General features: G+C 32.0%; 3 protein-coding genes across 4 annotated transcripts; 1 reads left to right on the top strand and 2 right to left on the bottom strand.

The window, feature by feature from the left end:
- Positions 1 to 1,494: 1,494 nt before the first annotated feature.
- LOC120178323 (40S ribosomal protein S15-like) lies at positions 1,495 to 2,943 on the bottom strand. Its single transcript, XM_039184193.1, has 3 exons — positions 2,733 to 2,943; positions 2,576 to 2,633; positions 1,495 to 1,797 (listed from the first exon to the last, which is right to left on the bottom strand). The coding sequence occupies exons 1-3, from the start codon at positions 2,780 to 2,782 to the stop codon at positions 1,549 to 1,551; spliced, it is 357 nt and encodes a 118-aa protein (XP_039040124.1). The 5' UTR covers positions 2,783 to 2,943; the 3' UTR covers positions 1,495 to 1,548.
- A 2,419-nt stretch (positions 2,944 to 5,362) lies between these two features.
- LOC120178340 lies at positions 5,363 to 9,409 on the bottom strand. Its single transcript, XM_039184209.1, has 4 exons — positions 9,297 to 9,409; positions 8,984 to 9,168; positions 8,826 to 8,931; positions 5,363 to 5,727 (listed from the first exon to the last, which is right to left on the bottom strand). Exons 1-4 carry the CDS (start codon positions 9,406 to 9,408, stop codon positions 5,363 to 5,365), a joined length of 768 nt encoding a protein of 255 aa, XP_039040140.1. The 5' UTR covers position 9,409.
- A 1,258-nt stretch (positions 9,410 to 10,667) lies between these two features.
- Positions 10,668 to 23,191, top strand: LOC120178316 (DNA topoisomerase 3-beta-like). Of its 2 annotated transcripts, none has more exons than XM_039184184.1 (15): positions 10,668 to 10,800; positions 10,926 to 10,982; positions 12,076 to 12,179; positions 12,617 to 12,710; positions 13,842 to 13,941; positions 14,451 to 14,694; positions 15,840 to 16,002; positions 16,092 to 16,211; positions 16,859 to 16,938; positions 17,733 to 18,011; positions 20,736 to 20,904; positions 20,985 to 21,113; positions 21,229 to 21,441; positions 21,705 to 21,884; positions 22,490 to 23,191. In XM_039184184.1, the coding sequence occupies exons 1-15, from the start codon at positions 10,774 to 10,776 to the stop codon at positions 23,123 to 23,125; spliced, it is 2,595 nt and encodes an 864-aa protein (XP_039040115.1). In that variant the 5' UTR covers positions 10,668 to 10,773; the 3' UTR covers positions 23,126 to 23,191. The 2 variants fall into 2 exon arrangements, with proteins under 2 accessions (XP_039040115.1, XP_039040116.1); XM_039184185.1 differs by having other exon boundaries at positions 10,786 to 10,800; positions 12,622 to 12,710; positions 22,490 to 23,190.
- Positions 23,192 to 23,204: the final 13 nt, after the last annotated feature.

Below are 23,204 nucleotides of genomic sequence, written 5' to 3'. Positions count from 1 at the left end.
CAATCATCAAAGTTTATAAAGATCTTGAATAATTAAAAACTAACTATATTAAACCTCAATAGATTTGGAGGTCCTGTGCTACATTTTAAAATGAAATCCCTAAATATTTTATAATAAAACGAAATTGTAAAATATCAAAATTTACCATATTACGATTGTTTTTTATAATCAAACATATGAAACTAAGGTCACAAAATATCTCTATAATCGTTACATTTTTAAAAAAACATCATAATTTGAACGCTTATAAACAAAATCAATATATTTTTTAAAATGTGAGGCCTCCAGATTTTAAGACCCTATGACGTATCACATATTACACTTGCCGATGAACGAACATGTATTAAACATAAAAAAAATGAAAACTTTGACATTCTCAAGATGATTATAGCGCACAGTGGAAGAGGTTCTAATTTCAATTCTGGGAATGCCTTCAAACCCTTCTTTGATCTTTTCCATGGGCTTTGCGGAAAGTGAAGACTAGAATAAGATCAAAATGAAGTCCAAAGCGGAAGTCCAGTAATTTATGGGATAAAGACACAATTTCCCATCTTAATTATTTTATTAAAAAAACTAGAGTTAATTGCACTAAACATCCTCAAACTATGGCCTCATCTTAAATTGTTCCTCAAATTTTTGGGCATTACAATTTCATCCCTAAACTATGATTCTCATTCTAAATCAGCCCTTAACTTTTGAGCATTATAAGTGCATCCCTAAACTATGACCCTCATTCTATATTAATCCTCAAACTTTTGAATGTTTTAATTTCAAACCCAAACTTTTAAGTGATTTAAGCGAAGTTGTTAAAATGTTCAAAATTTTGATCACTAATTTAAACTGAGTATCATAGTTTGAGGATGAATTTAGAATATTCAAAAATTTAAGGATCAATTTAAATTAAAAGTCATAGTTTTAGGATAAAATTAAAATATTTAAAAATTTAAGAATCAATTTAAAATAAAAGAATTCATCATGTGATTAGAGCCATCATCAATCATTTTCACTAGATATAGCTAAACAACTTTAAAATTTAATCTGAGTCAGCACTGAGATTATAGTTAGGTACACGAGTCAATTACACTTAGTAAAGATTAGAACAACCCCACTACGTTCAAAATTGATGACTTCAAAAGAATATGTTATCTAAATATATTCTGAAATATTTAACTACCTTATTAGTTGAATAAAATTAATTAATGAATAATAAAATAATAATTTTAAAATTAAAAAATAATTAAAATTGTCATATCAATTGTGTCATGAACATTTTAAAATTGGATGACCAAAACAAAACTAAAATATAACGGTAGATATAGTTTTGAAAAAAATATATAATAGGTGTGTAACCAAAACATAACAAAAGTAACAGTTGAGGTACAAAACATGAGTTTACCCAAAAATATATAATATGAGCAAATGAAAGTCTAAGAATACAACTTAAAACATGTAAAAATGTGATTAACTGAAAATACTAAAAGTGGCGCAGGCAAAGTGTCTGTTCAAAGTAAACAGCAGATCAAGTATTTGAAGATGCAGAAATGAACTTCATTTCAGAGGAATGAACCTAGAAGAATGAGTAGCACCAATACCAGCTCTACCATGCTTAACTGGCTTGTATGAAATGGAGAACTCAGCAAGGTAATGGCTAATCATTTCAGGCTTGATTTCAACCTGGTTAAATGTCTTGCCATTGTACACTCTGATCATGCTTCCGATCATTTCGGGTACAATGATCATATTCCGCAGGTGGGTTCTAACCGGTTCTGGTTTCTCACCAGGAGGGGCCTCCCTTTTCTGATGCAATACATGAAACCATAATATTAGGACAATATTGTTCGAATGATCGAGCATTCCTACATTCGATCAACACTACATTGTGTTCTTAATCAGGGTTCACTGAGGAAAATTGAAAGGACAATGAGTAAGAAGGAAACAGCAAAAGAAGAGCATATAGACATCATGCATGCAACACGATGGTTGGCAGCCAGTAGAATAAAGACGATAATCGATACTATACCAAATCAGAAATAGATTCGAAACATATAATCAAGTATAACAAGGATTAGATTATATTCAAGGTTTCTGAACATAACCAATGTAATCTGCTTAAGTAAAGGCGGTAAAAAGACAGTAAACAACGATTTACAATGATACTCTGCATAAATAGACTCAATTTATCCATTAGGATTTGCTACAGCATCCTTTCTAAAGAAAATTGACTATCCTTCCACTGGAAACATAATAATAAAATTTGAAACATGGATCCTATCATCCTAACATAATAAATTCATAATATATGAGTTTTTTTTAATAACTATTCGTAATCTTTCTTAGTCATTGATTAAGCATGCTGACGCTCAAACTCAAATCATAAAATAAGACTCTTTTAACACAAAGGTCACTCGATGGGTTCAATATAAGAGTTTCATGTAACGCAACGACAACTAGTCCTCAAGCAAAGCTCCAACTTTCAACAAAATAAGCTATACATTCCCCAGTGACTCGTCATGAACCAATAGATACGATTGATATGAACAAGAACTGAAAGTGTAGAGTCAAAAGATTAAATTACTGCCTTGCGGAGTTTCTTAATTAAAGCCATGGGTTTCCTCTTGAGACCCCTTTGGAACCTGTCGCATAAAAACAATAAAAAAATAAAATCATATCATATTTTGCAGTACAAACAAGAAAAGAAGCCTGCCAAAATTTTATTTTCTTTATCTTATTACCTTCTACGAGCACGAGCAGGGAAGAGCTTGACAAACTCATCGGTGGACATATCAAGGAGAGCATCCAAATCGACACCTCTGAAGCTAAATTTCTTGAATGTTCTCTTCTTAGGCACTCCGGCCGCTGCCACCTCTAACTCCACATCCGCCTATCAAAGATTTCCCATTCACCACGCTGTAAGAGAGAAGAAGAAAAAAACAGAGTGAAAAACAAGAAGAAAAGGAAAAGAAGTAATTTATCATAGCTGGAAGCCTAGGAATTTGGATCTGATGCAGTAGCCGCTAGGGTTTTTTTTCCCAGACGTCGAAGAAGTTGAGAGATTTTATACAATTTTTTTTATAGAATGGATCTCTTCAAGGGCCCGCTTCTAGTTAGGAATGTGCATGGGACTCAACTCGAAAATGTACATCATTTATCTAAAATTTGATTCGATTCGAATTTAGAATAACTTCATTTGATCTAAAATCCGACTCAACTCTTATTTAGAATGATTTTAGTGAAAAACAAGAAGAAAAGGAAAATAAGTAATTTATCATAGTTGGGAGCAGGGTTTTGAAATTGATACAGTAGCTGCTAGGGTTTTTTTTCCCAGGTCGAAGAAGTTGAGTTCAAGGGTCCGTTTCTAGTTAGGAATGTGCATGGGTCGGGTGACCCAACTCGAAAATGTACATCATCTGTCTAAAATTCTATTCGATCTGAATTTAGAATGACTTCATTCAATTTGAAATCCGACTCAACTCTGATTTAAAATAATTTTACCTGATCTGAAATTTGATCTGTCTTTTACGATAAAACTCAAATCCGATCTAACCAGAAACAATTATATTTATAAAAAAAAGTATTAACTTTATTTAATAAAATAGGGATCTTGTTGAAAAAATAGAGAGAGATATTATTATAATTATCTCTAAACATATAAGGTATAATTATATTATTTTCTGGATCAGGTTGGATCGAATATTTTTTTTACCAAAAACCCGAACTCGACTTGACCTGAATTTATCCTAAAAAAATTGACCTAACCTAAACTCAAATTTTTTTTCTAAAATTCAATCCAACAAAATCAAATCTGATTAAATCTTATCGAGTTCGAGTCTCGTACGACTCTTTTACCTTGAAGAACCCGTGAAACATGAGTACAAAACATTGAAACAAGTGTTTTATTACTGATATAATTATTACATTAATGTTAATTTAGATATTATGATTGTTTATATTAATGTTTTTATGCACAAAGAATGAGCCACAAATATTTTACGATTGTCTATCATAATGGATAAATTGAGTTTTTTAAAAAGTTTTTATACACATAAAGAATAATATTTTGTTCTCTCATGTTTTTCATTTATTTTATATAGTCACTCTTTTTTTTTATAATCCTATGTTTACACTAACTATTTTTATTTTATGCATTGTAGTCACTTTTACTTATAACATTTCTATTTTTACCCAAAGATATTTAAACTTTATCTAATTGAAATACTTTCAACATTATTTCTTTTTATAAAACTTAATTTAACAAATTCTTTATCATTTGATTTTATTCAAGTAAATTTCCTCTCCTAGTTTTCTCTATTGGTAAGTTGTTCATCTCTTATTCTTTTTGTCTTTGTTGATCGGCAGCGACAACAACTTCAATGTTAATTGCTGACTGTTGGTATTTTTTATTATCCTTTTATTTTCTTATATTACATCTTTATTTTATTTTATTTTTTGTTTTCAATAAGTCTGCATATATGACACGTTTTTACCTGCCTTTATGACACGTTTTCTTATGCCTTTTGACACGTTTTTAAGTCGTTTGGTCGTTGTGTTCACTTATCTTTTTTTAAGGGTTGATTAGATATCGTCACGACTGGTCAAGATGACACTTATATGTTATATTGTTGATCTTCCATGCTTTAGACACTCGGATTGGATTTGGATACCTTTTATGCATTCATGTGTAGTTTTTCACGTCCCTCAAGTCTGATTTGCAGTTTGTCGGTGATCTTTCAGTAGCTTTATCCCCTTTTGTGATTTGTTTGCCGATGCGATCAAACATATTAGTATATATCTTTGTTATAGTTTTCTTGGTTAGATTTTAATATTTTCTTGTATGGTCTTTATGTGATCTTAAGTTGTTGGTTTTGTTTCAGTGATTATATGAAAATTTCCTAATTATGTGCTTAATTTACGATTATGACTATAAATCTTTATTATAATTTACGATATCTTTTATTTTAAATAAAATTAGTGGTTTATAAAAAAAATGAGCCATAAATTATGCGAAATAATTCAATAAAATTAATAAGATAACATTTAATATACTTTACTTTTCTTCCAACTAAATTTGCTAAAAAAAACCCCACTTCAAAACAATACCGCTCACACTAAGTAAAAGAATTAATATTTTGGTAGAGAGACAATTCAGGATCCATTTATACTTACACAACCTTTTTAGTATTATAACTTTTTAGGATCGTGAGATGAGTGTAAATTGACGCTTGAGATTAACGATAAAAAATAAAGAGATAATTTCAGTCGTATGCTTTCACAACGACTCTAAAAAGATATAAAACTAAAATATTTACATGTTAACGGATCATGCCTCTCTCCCTATATAGTGCTTGAAATGGAAGGGATGGAGTTAGTTGGAGTAGCAAGCAATTTCTTTAACAAGCTCATGAATCAAATCTCTGCAAATATGGTGTTGCAACGCCAACCCTATTATGCCAATCTCCCGCCGTTCACCCCATGCAATATCCTTGCACACTTCATGCACACTCTGGATCATGCATTTGGCTTTGGTTAATGCGTTTCTTCTTCGTACGCCAGAAACTGAATCATTTTCCTCATCGTTGTTATTGCTTTTCGTATAAGCAACGTGTTCCGTTGTAAATCTGTGGAGGAAGCCACCTGCCCCGGTGGTGGCAGTGGCAGTGGGAGCAATTTTCTCTTCCTCTGCCTTCTTCTTAATCAGTTGGTGCTTCTGTTGTAGGCTTCGTCTTCGTCCTACATTCAAGCAATACAAATACAATCTATATATATGAAGGAAACCATTGTTGTGTGATAACAACTTTCCGGTTAAATGTTCCGGTGATGTGCTTAAAATTTTACAAATTCATTCTTCTTAAATTTTTAGAAATTCGTCTCTTTTAACATAAATTTTACATCATTCCTTATATATCTGGATACAAATTTTTGTGATTGTTGATTCTCATTCCCTGTGCTTTGTCAGAGAAAAAAGTTATAGAAATAATTCAATTGAATTATGTATTTATGTTGCAGCAGTTGATCAAATTATCATTATCTACAACGTTTTTGATTCGACTCATAAAGAAGTTCAAAGTTTTCTCTTCATGAAATAGAGATTGAACTTCTTATTTTAAAAAATGGCTTAATACAAAAAAATGTTTAAATTATATAAAGTTAAACCGTTAAACCTAAGTGTTAAAAGATTTTTTTGTTCAAAGTAGGCGTATAATGTTTTTAACGTTATACTTTTAAGTGCATACGTTATTTGACATGTGTCATGTTTATATAATTTTCATAAATTTTTATTTTTATTTAAAAAAACTTAAAAATTCTGTTAATTTGTAAAAAAATAAAATTTTTCTAGAATTGCAAAAAAAAACTTAAAACCCTAAAATTCCTAATTCCAGCCCTCATTTCCAGCAATCTTTGGCACATAGGCATTAATTCAGATGCAATAAGTGACAGATGTCACGCACTTCAACACCCTATGTCCAACAAAAATGGCTCAAAAGTGTAGTTGTGTCCATTGCCAAAGGAGCTAGGAGAGTAATTGCCATTTTTAAACAAAAGTGACTATTTGGATGCTGAGAAAATTGATAAAAGGATTGCCGGTTTTTTCTAATTAGTGAGTGTCGAAGATGACCTATGGATTGCGGGGTTTAGTAATGTACGAAAAGGGATTGTATTTATCTAAATTTTTAGATTGAAGAAATAGCCAGAAATATTTCTTTTGGGGATGGATAGTTTTTTTTTCAAGTTAATTGGATCACATGTTCACAAAACATGATTATTATTTTAAAATGGTTCCTAAATTTTTAAATATTTCAATTTCATCCCAAAGTATGATTATCATTCTAAATTAGTCTGCATACTTTTGAATATTTTAATTTCATCCTCAAACTATAACCTTCATTCTAAATTGATTCCCAAACTTTTTGAACATTCCAATTTTATCCCAAACTATATGTATATACTAATCACATCCCTTGTTAATAAAATCATTAGGCCAAGTTATATTATTATATATTTGGAAAAAAAATTAGGTTAAAGTATGGTTGAAATTAATTACATATTTGGATGAATTTGGAGATAAAATTGAAAGATTCAAAATTTTGGGGACCAATTTATAAAGAGGGTCATAGTTTAGGGATGCAATTAGAATGTTAAAAAATTTAAGGACTAATTAAAATGAGAGTCATAGTTTAGGGATGAAATTAAAATATTCAAAAATTTAAGGACTAATTTAAAATGAAAGTTATAGTTTAGGTGAGATATAATACAATTAACTCTTTCTCTAAGCTTTTAGATCTTTTGAAAATTTTTTACTTTTCACATATATTTTACTTTCTATAATTTTTAAATTATATTTTATATTTTTATTTTTCAAAATATAATAACGTGACACGATTTGTTGGTACAACATAAATAAATGATGTTATGAAAACACGATAAAAATATCATAAAGTTAAAGAGTAAATTATACATTTAAATTTAAAATTTTATTTTATTTTGGTATTTAGATTTTATTTTATTTTTAAAATTATATCTAATATTTATTTTATATTTTAATTTGATATATTGTCGTTAAAAACTAACAAAATTATTGATGTGATATTTTATCAATAACGACATGATATTATTTTATGATGATATATCAATTATCACCGTTAAATTTTTAACAACAGATACCAAAATAAAACTTAAATTAAAATATATATATAAATTGAATATAAGGGTATAAAATCTTTGACATTGTATTTAAGGGAAGGGAGCGATTAAAATTTAGTAGGAAAATACATTAGATTTGTTAAGTAATGTCAATGGTTCGAACCCTGATGTTTATGAATATAACAAACTGGGTTAGGAGAATTATCCTCGTCTCTATAATATTCGATCTGAGTTAATTAATCATTAGATTATATATCAATAATTAAATAAAAAATTGTAGTAAAAGAATGATGGGCATGCTATAATTGCATATAGCAACAGTGAGATAACTTTTGTCTCCCACTACCACACTGCTTATAATGATGATTTATTATGAACTTGGAATCCTATTTTTACACCTAAAGCAAAAGGGAATGGAACCACAGACATTAACATTTTAAGCTTTTTAGCTTTGGGTTAAAGTTTTTATTGTAATTATTCATCATCTATAAAAAAAATTAAAAATTTGTTATGAATATTATTGATATGTATATTTTCCTTCGTTATACGGTAATGATTTATTTCTTTTGATTAGAATATCATAATGAATAAAATAATAACTATTGATCGAATTTTTTTTTATAAGAGAGATGAAAGTATAGGGGAAAAATGTGAATGAAGGAGAAAAGAAGTGGAGAGAATTGGAGCAAAAAAATCTCAATTATAAGACGATTAGTGTTAAATCTATAATGATAACAATTATATGTAGATTGATTTAAACAAGATTTTAATAGTTATCGAGTGGTTTTGACTCTGGTAAATCACATAATATCACTGGTGGATATATATGTATTTAAAGGTGGACATTGAAATCCGAATTTTTTTATGTTAGTTGTTTATTTTATTGATGTTATCCATCCTAAAATTTTATTTGTGTCCATTATTTGAAAAATTTATGTTACTATCCATACTTAAAATTATTCCTATAGTTATATAAGGAGTATAAAATTTAGGTTACTACTATATATGTGTCCTTACTGCGTAATATTATTAGAGGTTTAATTGTAGGACTATAGTTATATAAGGAGTATAAAATTTCCAATCAATTGTGTACAGAAATATTATTTTTCAAAAATATTTTCAGAGATATAACAAATAAGATGTTAAAAAATTAAAGATATTCAGTGAAGTAGGAGAAGACGACTGACTGAGCTCATTGCTGTCCCCAAGTCCGACGCTGATGCTCGTCTTCACAACTTCATTAATCCTTTGAAGAGCCTTCAAATCCTCATCGCACTTCTCCACTGCTCCAACCTGCGGCAACTTCACTCTCTTATCGGCGCCGGAATCCAGGAAATTTATCTACTCCCATCAACCTCGGAGGAAATTTATCTGCTCCCATCAACCTCGCCACTAATGCATGACGATGGTTCCCCACCTCAACCGACAACGATCGCCGAATCTCTACCGGAAGCGTTGGACTCCTAATTACAAGCTTTGCATCTTTTAGCCTCTCTTCGTCGTGGGCCGCCTCCTCTCGCTTCTCTTTCCCTGAAAATCAAGAGAGGATCGGAACAATGTAGCGATCACTGCTCAACTAAAATCTAATTAAGAGTAATTGCAGTTGAGGAAATTTTATAGTACAAAATGGTAAGAAGCCATCTGCGGAAGGAACGAACCACAGCTGATAAATTTTGAGCGCTTGTTGTGTTTGGAAAAGAAGCTGAAAATGGCAGGCACGCAACCGATGGAATTTCGCCGGCGCCTACAAGACGATGACTTTCTCTCCATCTCAACTGTAACATCTAAGATGGAAAACAGATGGGAATGGATCAAGAGATAATGATAAATAACGAGTACATATATAGCTAAGACTTCTAATTTCTTTTTATTAGTTTTATAAAAATTCAAAGTTATAAACAATAACTAATTATTTAAATTATTTTTTAATAGAGGATTAGAAAAGATGAAATATCAAAAATTATATATAAAAAAGGTTATAATCATAAATGTAAATCAAAACACATACTTAAGATACAATTCTATAACAAATAACACAAGAAACTAGTCACTTGAGATCATATAAGGACCATATAAGAAAAATGTTAAAAATCTATCTAAAAACTCGAACAAAAGATAGATACGAACAAATTTAAATGCATCGATAAACGAATCATAACACGAGATCAAACTATTAAAATATAATCGATAATAACAAATCATAGTTGAACGTCGTGAAAAAGAAATATATCCAAATATAAATTGTATATCCAAATTCAATACGAATGTTTAAAGTGTGCATACAAGTCATCTTATCAATCGATGAGACTTCAAATCCAATCTTTAAAATATTAACAAAAAAAGGCCCAATCGATCGATAAAGAATACAAAAAAATATGACAGAAGACAAAGTAAAGTATGCATATACATAAAAGTAGAGAAAAGAGTACTAAAAATTATTAAAAATAAAAATATAATATACATAAATTAAAAGAAAAATAAAAAATAAAAGTTGTAACACCCTAATCCACTCCCACTTAAATTCAGATGATTAAATGTCATATGAAATCACTTAAGTGGCTAACATTTTAAAAAAATATTTTTCCTCAAAAGTCCACAAAGTATAAAGATATAATCGTAATCCAAAATAAATAATATAATTTAAGTTTATAAAATATGGAGTTCCAAATAGTACATATCCAAAATATGATAGTCGTTCGAAATTAAGAGATTAAATATTAATATATTTTAGTTAACATGTTAACGTCTAACTTATACAACTATTCTTTTAATAAAAAATGACAAATTTAAAACATAATAAATAATCGAATGATTATTTTATAATTTTTAATAATAAAAAAATTCAATAAATTAACTCCCATAATCAATAAATTATTTTATAATTTTTAATAATCATAATATTCTACAAAAGAATATATATATATATATAAAAAGAAAACACTTGCCTAGTAAAATTCTAAATCCAACACCGGATCAGTCTATGTGTTTGATAAGCGTGTTAGGGATTAGGGGTTTAAACTAAAAACTAGGTCGTATTTCCTTCAAGGCGTATTATTTAGAGTCAGAAGTTGAAGGTGGAAAGCTCAACAAAGAAAGTGGAAGTGGAAATTGAGAAGGCTGGTTTAATTCACAAATATGTCTTCGCCTCCCAAAGTTCTAATGGTAATCAATCTAACAAAGCTTTTGAAACATTTCAATTTCCTTTCTGCCAAATACATAAAATTAAGTGTAAAATAAGTTTCTTCATGTCTAATGTTTAAGTCGATTTTTCTCACTGTTTTTTGCAGGTGGCGGAAAAACCTAGCATCGCTCTCTCCATCGCTTCCGTACTCTCTCATGGCCAAGTATGCTTAAAATCTCCCTTATTTTTGTGAGATTCCATTGTAGTTTTATTGGTTTCCCAAACTTGAGCGTTAAATTTTTTTAATTTTTAGATTTTAAATATTAAGTACATTTCATCTTTAGGATGTTATTGACCATTGGCTTTACTGTCAGAACAGACACTCTTAAAGAAAAGGAATTTTATAGGGAAAAAAAGGTTCAGTATTTATGAAAATTAGTTTAGTTCAAGAAAGCCATCCCGTTAAGATAATGTTGCCATTGGCTTGATTTGAATTGTAGCAATTCAATTAATGCTTGGTTTGTGAACCTTGTATTAGGTTTATATATATATATGTATGTTTGTTTGATTCGCTTTTCAATTTTTGTTTCTTAAGCTACATTTCTCACGGCTTCTTTATTGAAAACAGTAACCTGTTTGGAAAATTTCATACCCTTTGTTGGTGTTGGATTTAGTTTAAAATAATATTTTGTTTAAGTATTGCACAGTGCTGTGACGTGTTGGACACAATGCTGAATCATTCTTCATTAAAAACCCCCTTCATGATTAATGGAGCTCATAGGAAGCTCCTTAATCAGCGGAAGGAGGAAAAGAGTGCCTTAGAAATATGTTAGAATCATGAAAAGTACATAGGAGTTACAACAACCTAATCCCTTAGTAGGAAATATAAAAACATAAAAACAGCCCTGGACAACAACACATAGGTTAGCTGTCCTATTAACCCATCTAACAACACCTTCAAAAACATTAAGCCTATCAACAATATCTTTAACAATAGCAGCATAAATGTCTGGGCATAATTCAACTTTCTTAATCCAGTCCACTGCCACCCTGCTGTCACTCTCAATAATCAAACGATCCTTGATCAGATCTCGAAAGGAGACAAAAAACGATTAACCCTTTTGAATAGCTTTTAATTCCATCAAACGATAAACCCTTTTGTTATATCATTTTCACTTTAGTATTTCTGTACTAATGTCAAAACATTTTCTTGTTTTGGTTAGGGTTCTATTGTCTTTTTGTGAATGCTGTGTCCTTTTTTAGTTTTCATTATTGAATGCTTTTTAGTTACTTATAAGTTGTATTACATATGCCAGATGTCGACCAGGAGAGGTAGTACAGAAGTCCACGAGTTCAATGGAAAGTTTCTCGGCTTTCATGTCCATTATAAAGTTACTTCAGTTATTGGGCACGTGTTCAGGTCCTTATTCTCCCTGACGCGTTGAAAACAAAGAAAATGTGATTATTTTCTATTTTTTTTGCTTTCTACTTCCAGGATTTGTATATTTAGGTGCCTAGAATGCTGATGCCTTTCTCCTTATGTGATTATTTTATGTATGTTATATTTGAAAATAACTTGAAAAGGCTTGAGAGAGTATTTTGATACAGGGAAAGACATTAAAGTTTAACTCTCTTGATTCAGGAAAGAATATATTCAAATATCAGTGCAGTGAACTTTAGTATAAGCTATATTGCATTTTACACCATAACATTATGACTTGTAGAAGATATTAGGGAACTGTTAATTTTAGCTGTTACTTTTTATGTTTACCTATTGCAGCCTTATCTTGTCTAACTTATTATCTCGATTTCCTTATGGTGATGTTTTTCCTTTTTTTTCTTCTTGGCCAAATCTAGTGTAGATTTTCCAGCATCTTATCAAGATTGGAATGCCACTAATCCTCTAGACTTATTTCAAGCTTCGGTTATCAAGACAGAATCAAACCCAAAGGTATATATAGTTTATGTGGCTTCCTATCAACCTTTGTAATTTTTCATCTTGCCATTCTTTTTAGTGATTTTTACGAGTCAACTTGGTATTGCTAAAAAAAACTGTGTTTTTGTTATCACGATCTCAGCAATTCATGTAAAGGAAATAGTTGACAAATATTTCTGAATTCTGGGATTTTATCTCGGCACTTTAGTGATAGAATCAAAAGTTGTTTCTCTTCTGCTGTGAAAATCCCTATGCGAATTCATATATTAGTTTATTGTGATCAGATATATCTACCTTATGTACTGAGTGAGTGAATGGAAACTTGCACTTGAATTGTAAACTAATTTTGTAATTGAGTACTCTAAATATATGTTTCTCAAGGATTTAGCTGTAGTTTAAGTTAGAATGTTGGCCTACATAAAACCACCAACTGGCACTAGTCACAATATATAAATTATTATGACAATAAACCGTGACAGTTGGTGTTGGTAAGTGTAGATTGTAGCCACATAAATTGGAGTTTTATTGTAATTTAATTATTAGGGTTTTATTTACTTTGTACTCTGCATCTTGCCTAATTAAGGGATTAGATGAGATAATATTAGATAGAATATTAGTTAGAATAAGTTAACTCCTAATAGCCATAAGACTCTAAGTTAGAGTTGTATTCCTATTGTAAATCTGCCTATATAAGGCCTAACCTATGTAGTATTTTGAAATAAGAAAAATTACAGAGAATACAATCATTTCTCTGTTCCAAACCATTTCTCAAATTTCTACAGTAAGATAAACATGAATTTTGTTTTTATATATTAGTTGATTATTATCAGATCAACTTATGTACTTAGCGAGTGACTGTAAATTTGTACTTGAATTTTAAACTAATTTTGTACATGAGTTCTCTAAAATTCATGTTTCCATGTAAAACCACCAACTTGCACAGGTCACTATATATAAAGTTTTATGACAATAAACCGTGACAGTTGATGTTGGTGAGGTAAACATGAATTTTGTTTCTATATCATTATGGTCGGATCTGCATTTTAATTCTTGGCAATGAGTGTGTTTAACTCCTTGTCCTGGTTCAATTTTTAAGCTATAAACCCTTTTTAAATATAAATTTCTAACAATTTTTTGGTTAATCAGGCTCATATTTCTAGACATTTAAGTCAAGAAGCTCGTGGTTGTGATTATTTGGTACTGTGGTTGGATTGTGATCGGGAAGGAGAGAACATTTGTTTTGAAGGTAATTCTTGTCTGCTTTATGTTGGTTTATATGCACATCGCTGTGAAGCAATCCTTGTTGCTCCATGAACTTATCAAATGATTAAGCGAATTTATGATAGTCTAAATGGTACCATGTTCATTCCATGCAAATTAATCAGCACTGCCGTTTTATAATTACTTTGGTGAAAAGAAAAAGAAAGATTGTGCTTCTATAAGGCATGTCTGCTTTATTCTCTACCTTTCAGCATATGGAAGCCTTAATTCCAATTAATATCATTTATTTTAAAGCATTTGAAGTTATTTCTGCTCTACAAAGCTTCTGCTTTTCATTGGCCTTTTCTCTCACGATTTCTTTTTTAATAAGTTTGAAAATCATTTAAATACAGACTATCCTCTCTCATATATATGTATTTTCAACAAAGAAATTCGCCATTATTAATTACAAACTTGAAATTATTTGTAGAGATTTTCTCAATGACAGATTTGCATGTCTGCTTACTTGTTATTATTATTATAAATTTCTTGCAGTGATTGAGTGTACTCGGTTTCCAGTGAATGAGGCAAAGAAAAGGGTTTATCGTGCTAGGTTTTCTTCTGTGACTGAGAAGGACATTTCGAAGGCTATGGACAACCTGGTGGAACCAAACAGACATGAGGCACTTGCTGTGGATGCTCGGCAAGAGATAGATTTGAAAGTTGGTGTTGCATTTACACGATTTCAAACTAGTTATTTTCAAGGAAAATATGGGAACCTTGACTCCAGGGTTATCTCGTCAGTTCTTTCATCTTTCTTAGCACTTTTTAGTTCTTTATGCATATTTTTTTGATGGGGTTTCCATTCGCCCTTTAGTTCTATTGCTTTTTATTTGCATAATAATTTTATGCTCACAGATGTGAGAATTTTGTGCATGCCAGTTCTCATTTGCTTATCCCAAGAGTCTAGGATTATATTGTAGTTCCATTGACAATAATATTTTATTGACTACAATTTGCTTATATTAGAGCCCCTACTAGTTTGATAATTTAATTTGGATGGGCATGTGAGAGTACTAGTGATATTGAAAACAATGGTAGAGGTGAATTTAGTTAATTTAGTGTTGAAATAAATAGTAGGATGTGTTCGAATGCAAAAGCAACAATTGTGGTAAGCTGAATTATAGTGATAAGAGAAAATGTTCGATAAAGACTTTAAATTGAGATATGTGTGTATATAAAATAAGTAATTAAAAATTATTAAAATTATATTTATGTTAAATAATTATAGTATTATAAAAAAATTATTTGTATCAACTGATAATTCAAAAATATTAAAACTTTAATTATGTCGAAAGATGGAGTAAAATAAAAGTTTCAAAATTAATAAATATAAGATGAATAAAATTTAAACTTTATAAAATTTATTTTAAAAAAATAAGGGTAAAAGGGAGTCTTACCCCGTCCGATGGGCTACAGTTGACAACCAGATTTCTTTCAGCTCTTATCTTATGTTTCTCTGGCCCTTATTTCACAGTTATGCTTAATTATCTTTCATCAGTATCAGTGTCCACTTTAAACTCAAGCCTGATTCATTTAGCATAGCCTATGCTTTGCAAGCTGACATGTCATTCTTGGTATTGTTTTACCTTTGCTTATTCACAATTTTGTTTTCTGGATATTGATCTATGAGCATCTTTCCTAAGTTTCTCTTCCTGTGCAACTATCTGAAAGTTTATGGTCTCACTATTTCAACTTTTAGGCTTAACTTTTACTTTTAGACTAGGCAGTGCTGATTTTTTTTGCTTTTTAGTTCATCCTCTTTCTTTAGAGTTACACTACCTCATATATATATATATGTTTTAATTTTCTGCTTCTCAGCTACTGATTTTTTTGGCCAAGTTTGGAGCAGTATGTAAAACACGAATTAATTGCTTATTTCAGATATGGACCATGTCAAACTCCTACACTTGGGTTTTGCGTACAGCGTTATCTGCAAATTAATACTTTTAAACCCGAAAAGTTTTGGGCATTACACCCCTATATTATTCAGACTGGTTATGAGCTTCAGCTAGAATGGAAACGTCAAAAGTTGTTCGATGTAGACGTGAGTCCTTGTTGCATAAAGATTTTATTGATGTTTCTATTGGTGTTTGAATGACCTGTGCTAATTCCTGTTTTTATGTATATTTTCAGGTTGCTACGATGTTTCAAAAGTTGGTGACAGAAGATAGCATTCTTGAAGTAATTGATGTATCAGAAAAACAGGAAAGCAAAGGTCGACCTTCTGGTCTCAACACGGTGAATCTTTTGAAGGTTAGAACAACTATGAATTGCTTTTGTTAATCTTTTACATGTAAAATGTAATTTGTACTTGATTCTCAAATAGCTGCTTAAAAGAACTAGAAATTACTTTGGACGGGATGGGTATAAAATCTTTGCCTCTAATGGGTAGTTGTTATGTGAATAGCCTATTGATGTATCCAACAAGGAAAGGAGGACTATATAGGTTACTTTCAATTGCGTAACGTTCTTTCTAGGCTGTTCTCTTGTTGCATTGCTGATTCCTTGTGGACAGATTAATCTTGTTGAATTTTTTCTGTTTTTATGACTAGAAAATCTAGTGTGACATTGCTAGTGTGGTGGAAAATTGTGGTCACAATGTCACCCATCTGACATTGCTGTGATAAGTGTTTGTTTGAGACAATATGTCCAAGATCGGAAAATTTATTATGTAAACAAAGTAATAATAATTAGGGGCATAAAAGTAATTATGACTAGAAGGTATCTTAGCTTTTGCTTTTGCTGGTCCTCAAAGAAGCTTTCGTGTTAAAATGGTTGAAAATTTCAAATCTGCAATTCCAACCTTTTGGACTTATGGAAATCAATTTTTCCGACTCTTACATGGTTTTTAAGAACAAGTTAATAAACATTTCAAGATAATCCTTATTAATTTTGTTCAGGTTGCTTCAAGTGCATTAGGCTATGGCCCTCAGACAGCCATGCAAATTTCTGAACGCTTATATACGCAAGGTTTCATAAGGTCCTCTTCTCTCTCTATTTTAGATTAAAATGAGTTTCTTTGTATCTTACTAATTTTTGGTTATTTCATTGCAAGTTGTTATAATGAAGAAGGCAGAGAGATTCTGTATCAGTATTCTTGGATATGACCTGTTAAATCTCTGGTACTGATGTTGGTATTGTTGCTAAAGAGCTAGCTATTTAGGTTATCCTTTTGTTTTAAAGGACCGGTATTTTTTTACTTAGACTCGACAGGAGAATTATTTTCTAAAGAAAGGTTTCTGCTAGAAATGAAAACTGGATGATTTAGTACTTTAGTTGTTGCATTTATAATTGATTGATGATTAAGGATCTGTACTATGTTTTATGTTGACTGTAAGAGAATTTAGTCTGGATCTTTGTTCTTTTTTAGGGTGGTGGGATTGATAGGAAGAGTTGTGTGTCTAGGTTTAAAAGGGATGTTCTTTCTGGAGCTTAGTTCTATGTGTTGTTTTGAAGGAAGAGTACAATACACGCATGCGCGGATATTTTATCTTATTGTTTACACACATAATAACCAATTAAACGATAATGTGATTGGTCTTTATATACCTGACTAAGTCATGGGTTAATGCCTTCACAAGCCATGAAAATTAGGTATTACAGTTAGATTCATTAATTGCAAGTCCCGGTTCTAATAAGCATGGTTAAGAAAGCTTTATAATAAATAACAGTGTTGCAACTTACTTCATATATAACTGCATATTTTTTATACTTCCATTACTGTTCCAGTAGTAATTATATATTTATTTTACTTTTGGAATTTTTGCTATTCAGCTATCCACGAACTGAAAGTACAGCATATCCTTCATCATTTGACTTCAAAGGCACACTTAAGTTACTAGAGAATAATCCAATGTGGAGTGGTTATATCCATGGACTGCTCGCTGAAGGTTATCATAAACCACGGACAGGAACAGATGCTGGTGATCATCCTCCTATAACTCCAATGCAACCAGCAACTGAGGATGTTCTTGGAAATGATGCTTGGAGATTATATCAGTATATCTGTCAACATTTTATGGGAACGGTGTCTCCTGACTGCAAATATGTGAGGTAATAGCCTAATGCTTAATCGTCTTGTTTATTTAGATTCATTCTTTCTGGAAGTTCTCATATCCTACTGTGGTCAATGTGCGACCTTGGTGATGGCATATGGCTGTACACTTTTATGTTTGCCACTTGCTTTAGATGCTCCTTAGCATGTTCTGATTATTGTGGGGGAAGGATATCTAATAGAATTGTATGGTGTCGCTTGAAGCTTTAATATAAGTGCACTCAGTGTAGAATTCCATGGTTGTTTCTTAATGGAGGATGTTTTTATCAAAGTGGGGTAAGAGCAAAGAAGACTTGGGTGGGCAGGGGGTAGGGAAGGTGTGGGTAGGTGGCTAGGCTACTGAGAAGGGCCTTGTTTTCATTGAACTTGAACTTATTGGAAGTATAGTTCTTGTAGACATCATTTTTTCATTTAAATTTATTATTATTATTATTAAATATTATTATTAGTATATTATTATTAAATAATTATTACAAGCCCAAAGGACCCGGAGGCCCATTTTACAAACCCTAAAACCCAACTAGGGTTTCTCATCTCATGCCCCAGCCGTCATTGCTCACAGCCGTTGGATCTGACCAAGATCCAACGGTCCTGATGCTTCCAGACAAAAAAAAACCCTAGGGTATGATACCCTAGGGCAATCACGCGGCGCCGCCTCAGCTATCTCCAAGCTTCCAACCGCCGCTTCACTGCCAGGTGGTCCAATGCCCCACTGCCGACGCCTCCACCGCCATTGTCGACACACCAGTACCACGACGACACCAACAGAAGACTCCAGAAGCTCTGCTGCCACAATAACAGCCGTCCACGTCGAGCCCTATGGTGAGTCACCACCATAGCTATGGTGACTCACCGGGCCTTTCATCCTTTGGACCGGTCTGAAGCCATCACCGGTGGTGGCTATAAAAGCCACCGTCCCCTGCAAGAAAAAAAGGAAAAAAGAGGAGAAGAACACAAACGAACAGCAACCAACAACCAGAAAAAAAAAAAATAGAAAACAAAGAAAGAAGAAAAGAAACTTACCCTTGGAGCCTTGACCACCGTCGGAAGCACTAAACATCGCCGGAGAACAGAAAATACCGAAGGTATTTTCGTAGATTTACTCCGATTAGGAGTCTTTTAGGGAAAACAAAGACCGGAATCGGTCTTAGGGCATTTAGATCTACGCTTTGGGGGTGTTTTTGGTGAATTCCGACCACCGTTACGGTGGCCGGCGGCGGTGGCCGGCGGCGGAGTACGGTGGCCTATGGCTGCCGGTTTGCCTCCGGTGAGGGAAACCTAGAGAGAGGCGAGAGAGAAATCTCTCTCTCAGTTTGAGAGAGAGAAGAAAGAAAGGAGAAATGAGATGCTGGCCCTTCGGGCCAGCCAGCCTAGGGTATTTATACCCTCTCTTAAACGGCGTCGTTTAAGGGAGGACCTGTGTGTAATTTGGTAAAGGTTAAATCCTTTCCGCAGTCCTCTGAATTTGTAAACTTTATATTTTAGTCACTGAACCCAATTTTAGATCTTTATAATTTGGTTCTTTAATTTTAGATTTATTTATTTTAGTCATTTATATTAAAATAATATATTTAGGGTAAATAACAGATTTAGTCTGTTAATTTTTTAAGAATTAATATTTTAATCCCGAGTATATATTTTTAATTTATTTTAATCTGATATTCGAATTTTAGATAAGTTTTATTTTAGTCACTAAATTAATAAAATAAGAAAATAGCATGTTTAATCCTTATAATTTTGATTAATTATGAATTAGGTTTTTAATTTTAATTTTAATATAATTCAGTCACTAATTTTAAATGTTTTCATTTATTTTACTGTGTTTAAATATATCGTTCTAATTGTATTTTTATTGTTTTAATTTTACTTGTTTATATATTTAAATATTTTATTATTATTATGTAGTCATAAATATATATAATAAAAAATAATTTATATTTTTTAAAATAAATTATTTTAATATTTATTTTTCAATATCGAAGAAAAGGGCAGTCTTAATACAACTGGATGTCCTACTCTGGTATTTTAAAATTAAATATTATAAAAAAATATTATTTAATTTTATATTTATTAATATCAAAGAAAAGAGCTGTCTTAAGGCACCTAGAAGCCCTTTTCTGATATTTCTAAATAAGTAAATATCTTATTTTCTTAAAATTATTTGAAATAATAGAATTATGAATTAAATATATCTTTGAATTTTTAAATTTCCAATAATAGAGACAATTTATAATTGAAAAGTACCAATTTTGGGCGTTGTAGGGGTGCTAATCCTTCCCTAAACGTAACCGACCACGAATCCCTTTTTTATTATTAAAAAGAACGAATTTTTGGTTATAAACGCAGATCAGTTCATTTTTTTATTGGTGTTTTCTTAAAACTCTTTTAAAAAAATAATTTTTAGGTATTCGACCTACCTGACCCAAAAGGTCGATGGCGACTCCCAAATTATTTTCAAAACCATTTATTCACATAAATTTTCCCGCCAAATTTAAAATTTTCGTGCCCGGACGAAAACCGGTTACGACAGTTCTCATCAAACATATTTTGATATGATCTATAGTGGAAAAAGGCATGTTTGTTGCCTCTGTTCAATTTTACATGATTCACATACTATTGATTTGCCAGCAAAACATTTTGATATTAGATTTTATATTATTGGTTCATTATGCATTAGCATATGCTTTTCTTTTATAATATGTATCTATTGGTGCCTATTTCAGGACAAAAGTAGAATTTTCAGTTGGTGGTGAATTCTTCCATTGCATTGGGCAGCGTGTAACTGTACAAGGATTTACATCTATTATGCCATGGTTGGCCATAAATGAGAAAAACCTTCCCCAGTTTAGAAAAGGGGAGAAAATTGAAGTTTCAAGAGTGGAGTTATATGAGGTAACATATTGACCTCCATTTAATGAAATCACTAAGAGTTCTAATATTGTTTCTGATGCCTGATTTTGTAAATTCTATAGGGTGAGACTTCGCCTCCTGATTATCTCAGTGAGAGTGAGCTCATTTCTCTGATGGAGAAGCACGGGATAGGCACAGATGCATCAATACCTGTGCATATAAACAACATATGTGAGCGGAACTATGTGCAGGTTTATAAATTCTTAAGCAAATAATTTAAAATTCTTCCTTGTGACGGTTAGCTTTTGTATGCAAAATGTTTTTGTTTATTTTTTCTTGAGATTGATATTTTGTTCTTAAATGCAGGTTCAAGCTGGTAGGAAGTTGGTTCCAACTACTTTAGGCATAACACTAATAAGAGGTTATCAATGCATTGACCCAGATCTTTGCTTGCCGGACATTCGCAGTTTCATTGAGCATCAGATTACTTTGGTTGCTAAGGGTCAGGCCGATCATTCTCGTGTTGTGCAGCATGTACTCCAGCAATTCAAGCAAAAATTCACTTATTTTGTTCAGCAGGTTAAAGAGCTTATTTTTACTTCTATGGTTAAATAATATCATGGTGAAATACATGAAATGCCTTATTTCATGTTGAACATTCAACCTAAAACCAATTGGCTTTAGGGGGAGGGCCCAATTTTAATTTAAGACCACAAGAAACATTTTAGCTGATGTGGGAAACTGCCACTTAACAAGCTGCTCTTGTGTATACTTTTCTTTTTCCAGATATCGTAGTGTAGAATTGTTTTTTCATCACTTGACTCCCCTTTCTTTTTTTTCAGATAGAGAACATGGATGCATTATTTGAAGCACAATTCTCCCCACTAGCTGACACTGGACGCGCTCTTAGTAAATGTGGTAAATGTTTGCGGTACATGAAGTACATCTCAGCACAACCACAACGAATGTTTTGTGGCACATGTGAGGAGGTTTACTATCTTCCTCAAAAGGGCACAATCAAGGTAATTCCAAGATACTAGACCTTTCGCAAAATTTAGGGTTTCACCATAGCATGTATCATACGTGATGTTGTTCCAGACATCTGAACCATACACAATTTCTTGCATCTTCGCAAATTCCATGGTTTAGAAGGAAAACTAGTTAAGCACACCAATAAATCTCTTTCCTTGGCTTGCCAGCAAATGTTTTTGATTTGATGCATCTACATCATTCAATAGCTTGATGTGCTATAGAAATTGCATGGGTGTAGTACTAAGACATAGTGCTAATGAATTAACACGGGACAAACTTGACATATATAATAAATATGAAATCAATGTAATAAACATAACATTTTTAAACACGATATGTTTTCTACATGCATTGAATTTGTAGTTTAGGGTTTTGAAACTTTTAATATTTTGTGTTGTGTTTTTGTTTCCATGGATAACATGAAGAAAAGAACGTGAGAACTGACACACATACATACATAGAGCCACATGTTTTGCGGCAGTGTTTTGGATCTCATAGGTTGTTTTGAAAGTCAAACAGTGCATGATCAAAGTATCTTTATCATCGACTCTGGTTAACAGTGTTCATTGTAACTTACATTTTAATATTTCTACAGTTGTACAAGGAACTTACATGTCCATTGGATAATTTCGAGCTTTTGATCTTCTCCATGCCTGGCCCAGAGGGCAAGTCATTCCCCCTATGCCCGTATTGCTATAATAGTCCTCCATTTGAAGGAGTAGACACTCTCTTTGGTTCCACAAAGATTGGTAGTACAGGGAAGTTAGGGAAGGGAGCAGGCATGCCGTGCTTCCTCTGCCCACACCCCACTTGTCGACATTCTGTGGTGGCCCAGGGGGTCTGTGCTTGCCCCGAATGCAGCGGAACACTTGTTTTAGACCCAGTGAGTGCACCGAAATGGAGGCTTTATTGCAACAAATGCAATTGCCTTGTCTTACTCCCAGAGGGTGCTCACCGTATCACCACCACCCAAGAGCGCTGTAGTGAATGCGACTCAACAATCATAGAGGTAGACTTCAACAAGAAAACAACTCCTTTAGAAGGCGGAGCTACATTGCATACCGGTTGCATTCTTTGTGATGAGTTGCTTCATTCACTCGTGGATGTGAAGCATGGTAAATCATTTAGCAGAGGCTTTGGTGCAAGAGGAAGAGGCAGAGGAAGAGGAAGGGGAAGAGGGCGAGCAACTGGCAAAAAGGTCGACCCTAGAATGAGTTTCCGAGATTTTTGAACTGCATTTATTTATGAGCTTTGCCTTTTAAATCCTTTGGTTTTTCTTCTGATGAACATACTAGGTTTCTTTTTTTTGT

The sequence above is a fragment of the Hibiscus syriacus genome, unplaced genomic scaffold, assembly GCF_006381635.1.
Source record: "Hibiscus syriacus cultivar Baekdansim isolate YM2019G1 unplaced genomic scaffold, ASM638163v2 tig00112347_pilon, whole genome shotgun sequence".
Classification (NCBI taxonomy): Eukaryota; Viridiplantae; Streptophyta; class Magnoliopsida; order Malvales; family Malvaceae; genus Hibiscus; species Hibiscus syriacus.
Note: the sequence above shows the minus strand (reverse complement) of the source record. Positions and strands in the feature narration are given on the sequence as shown.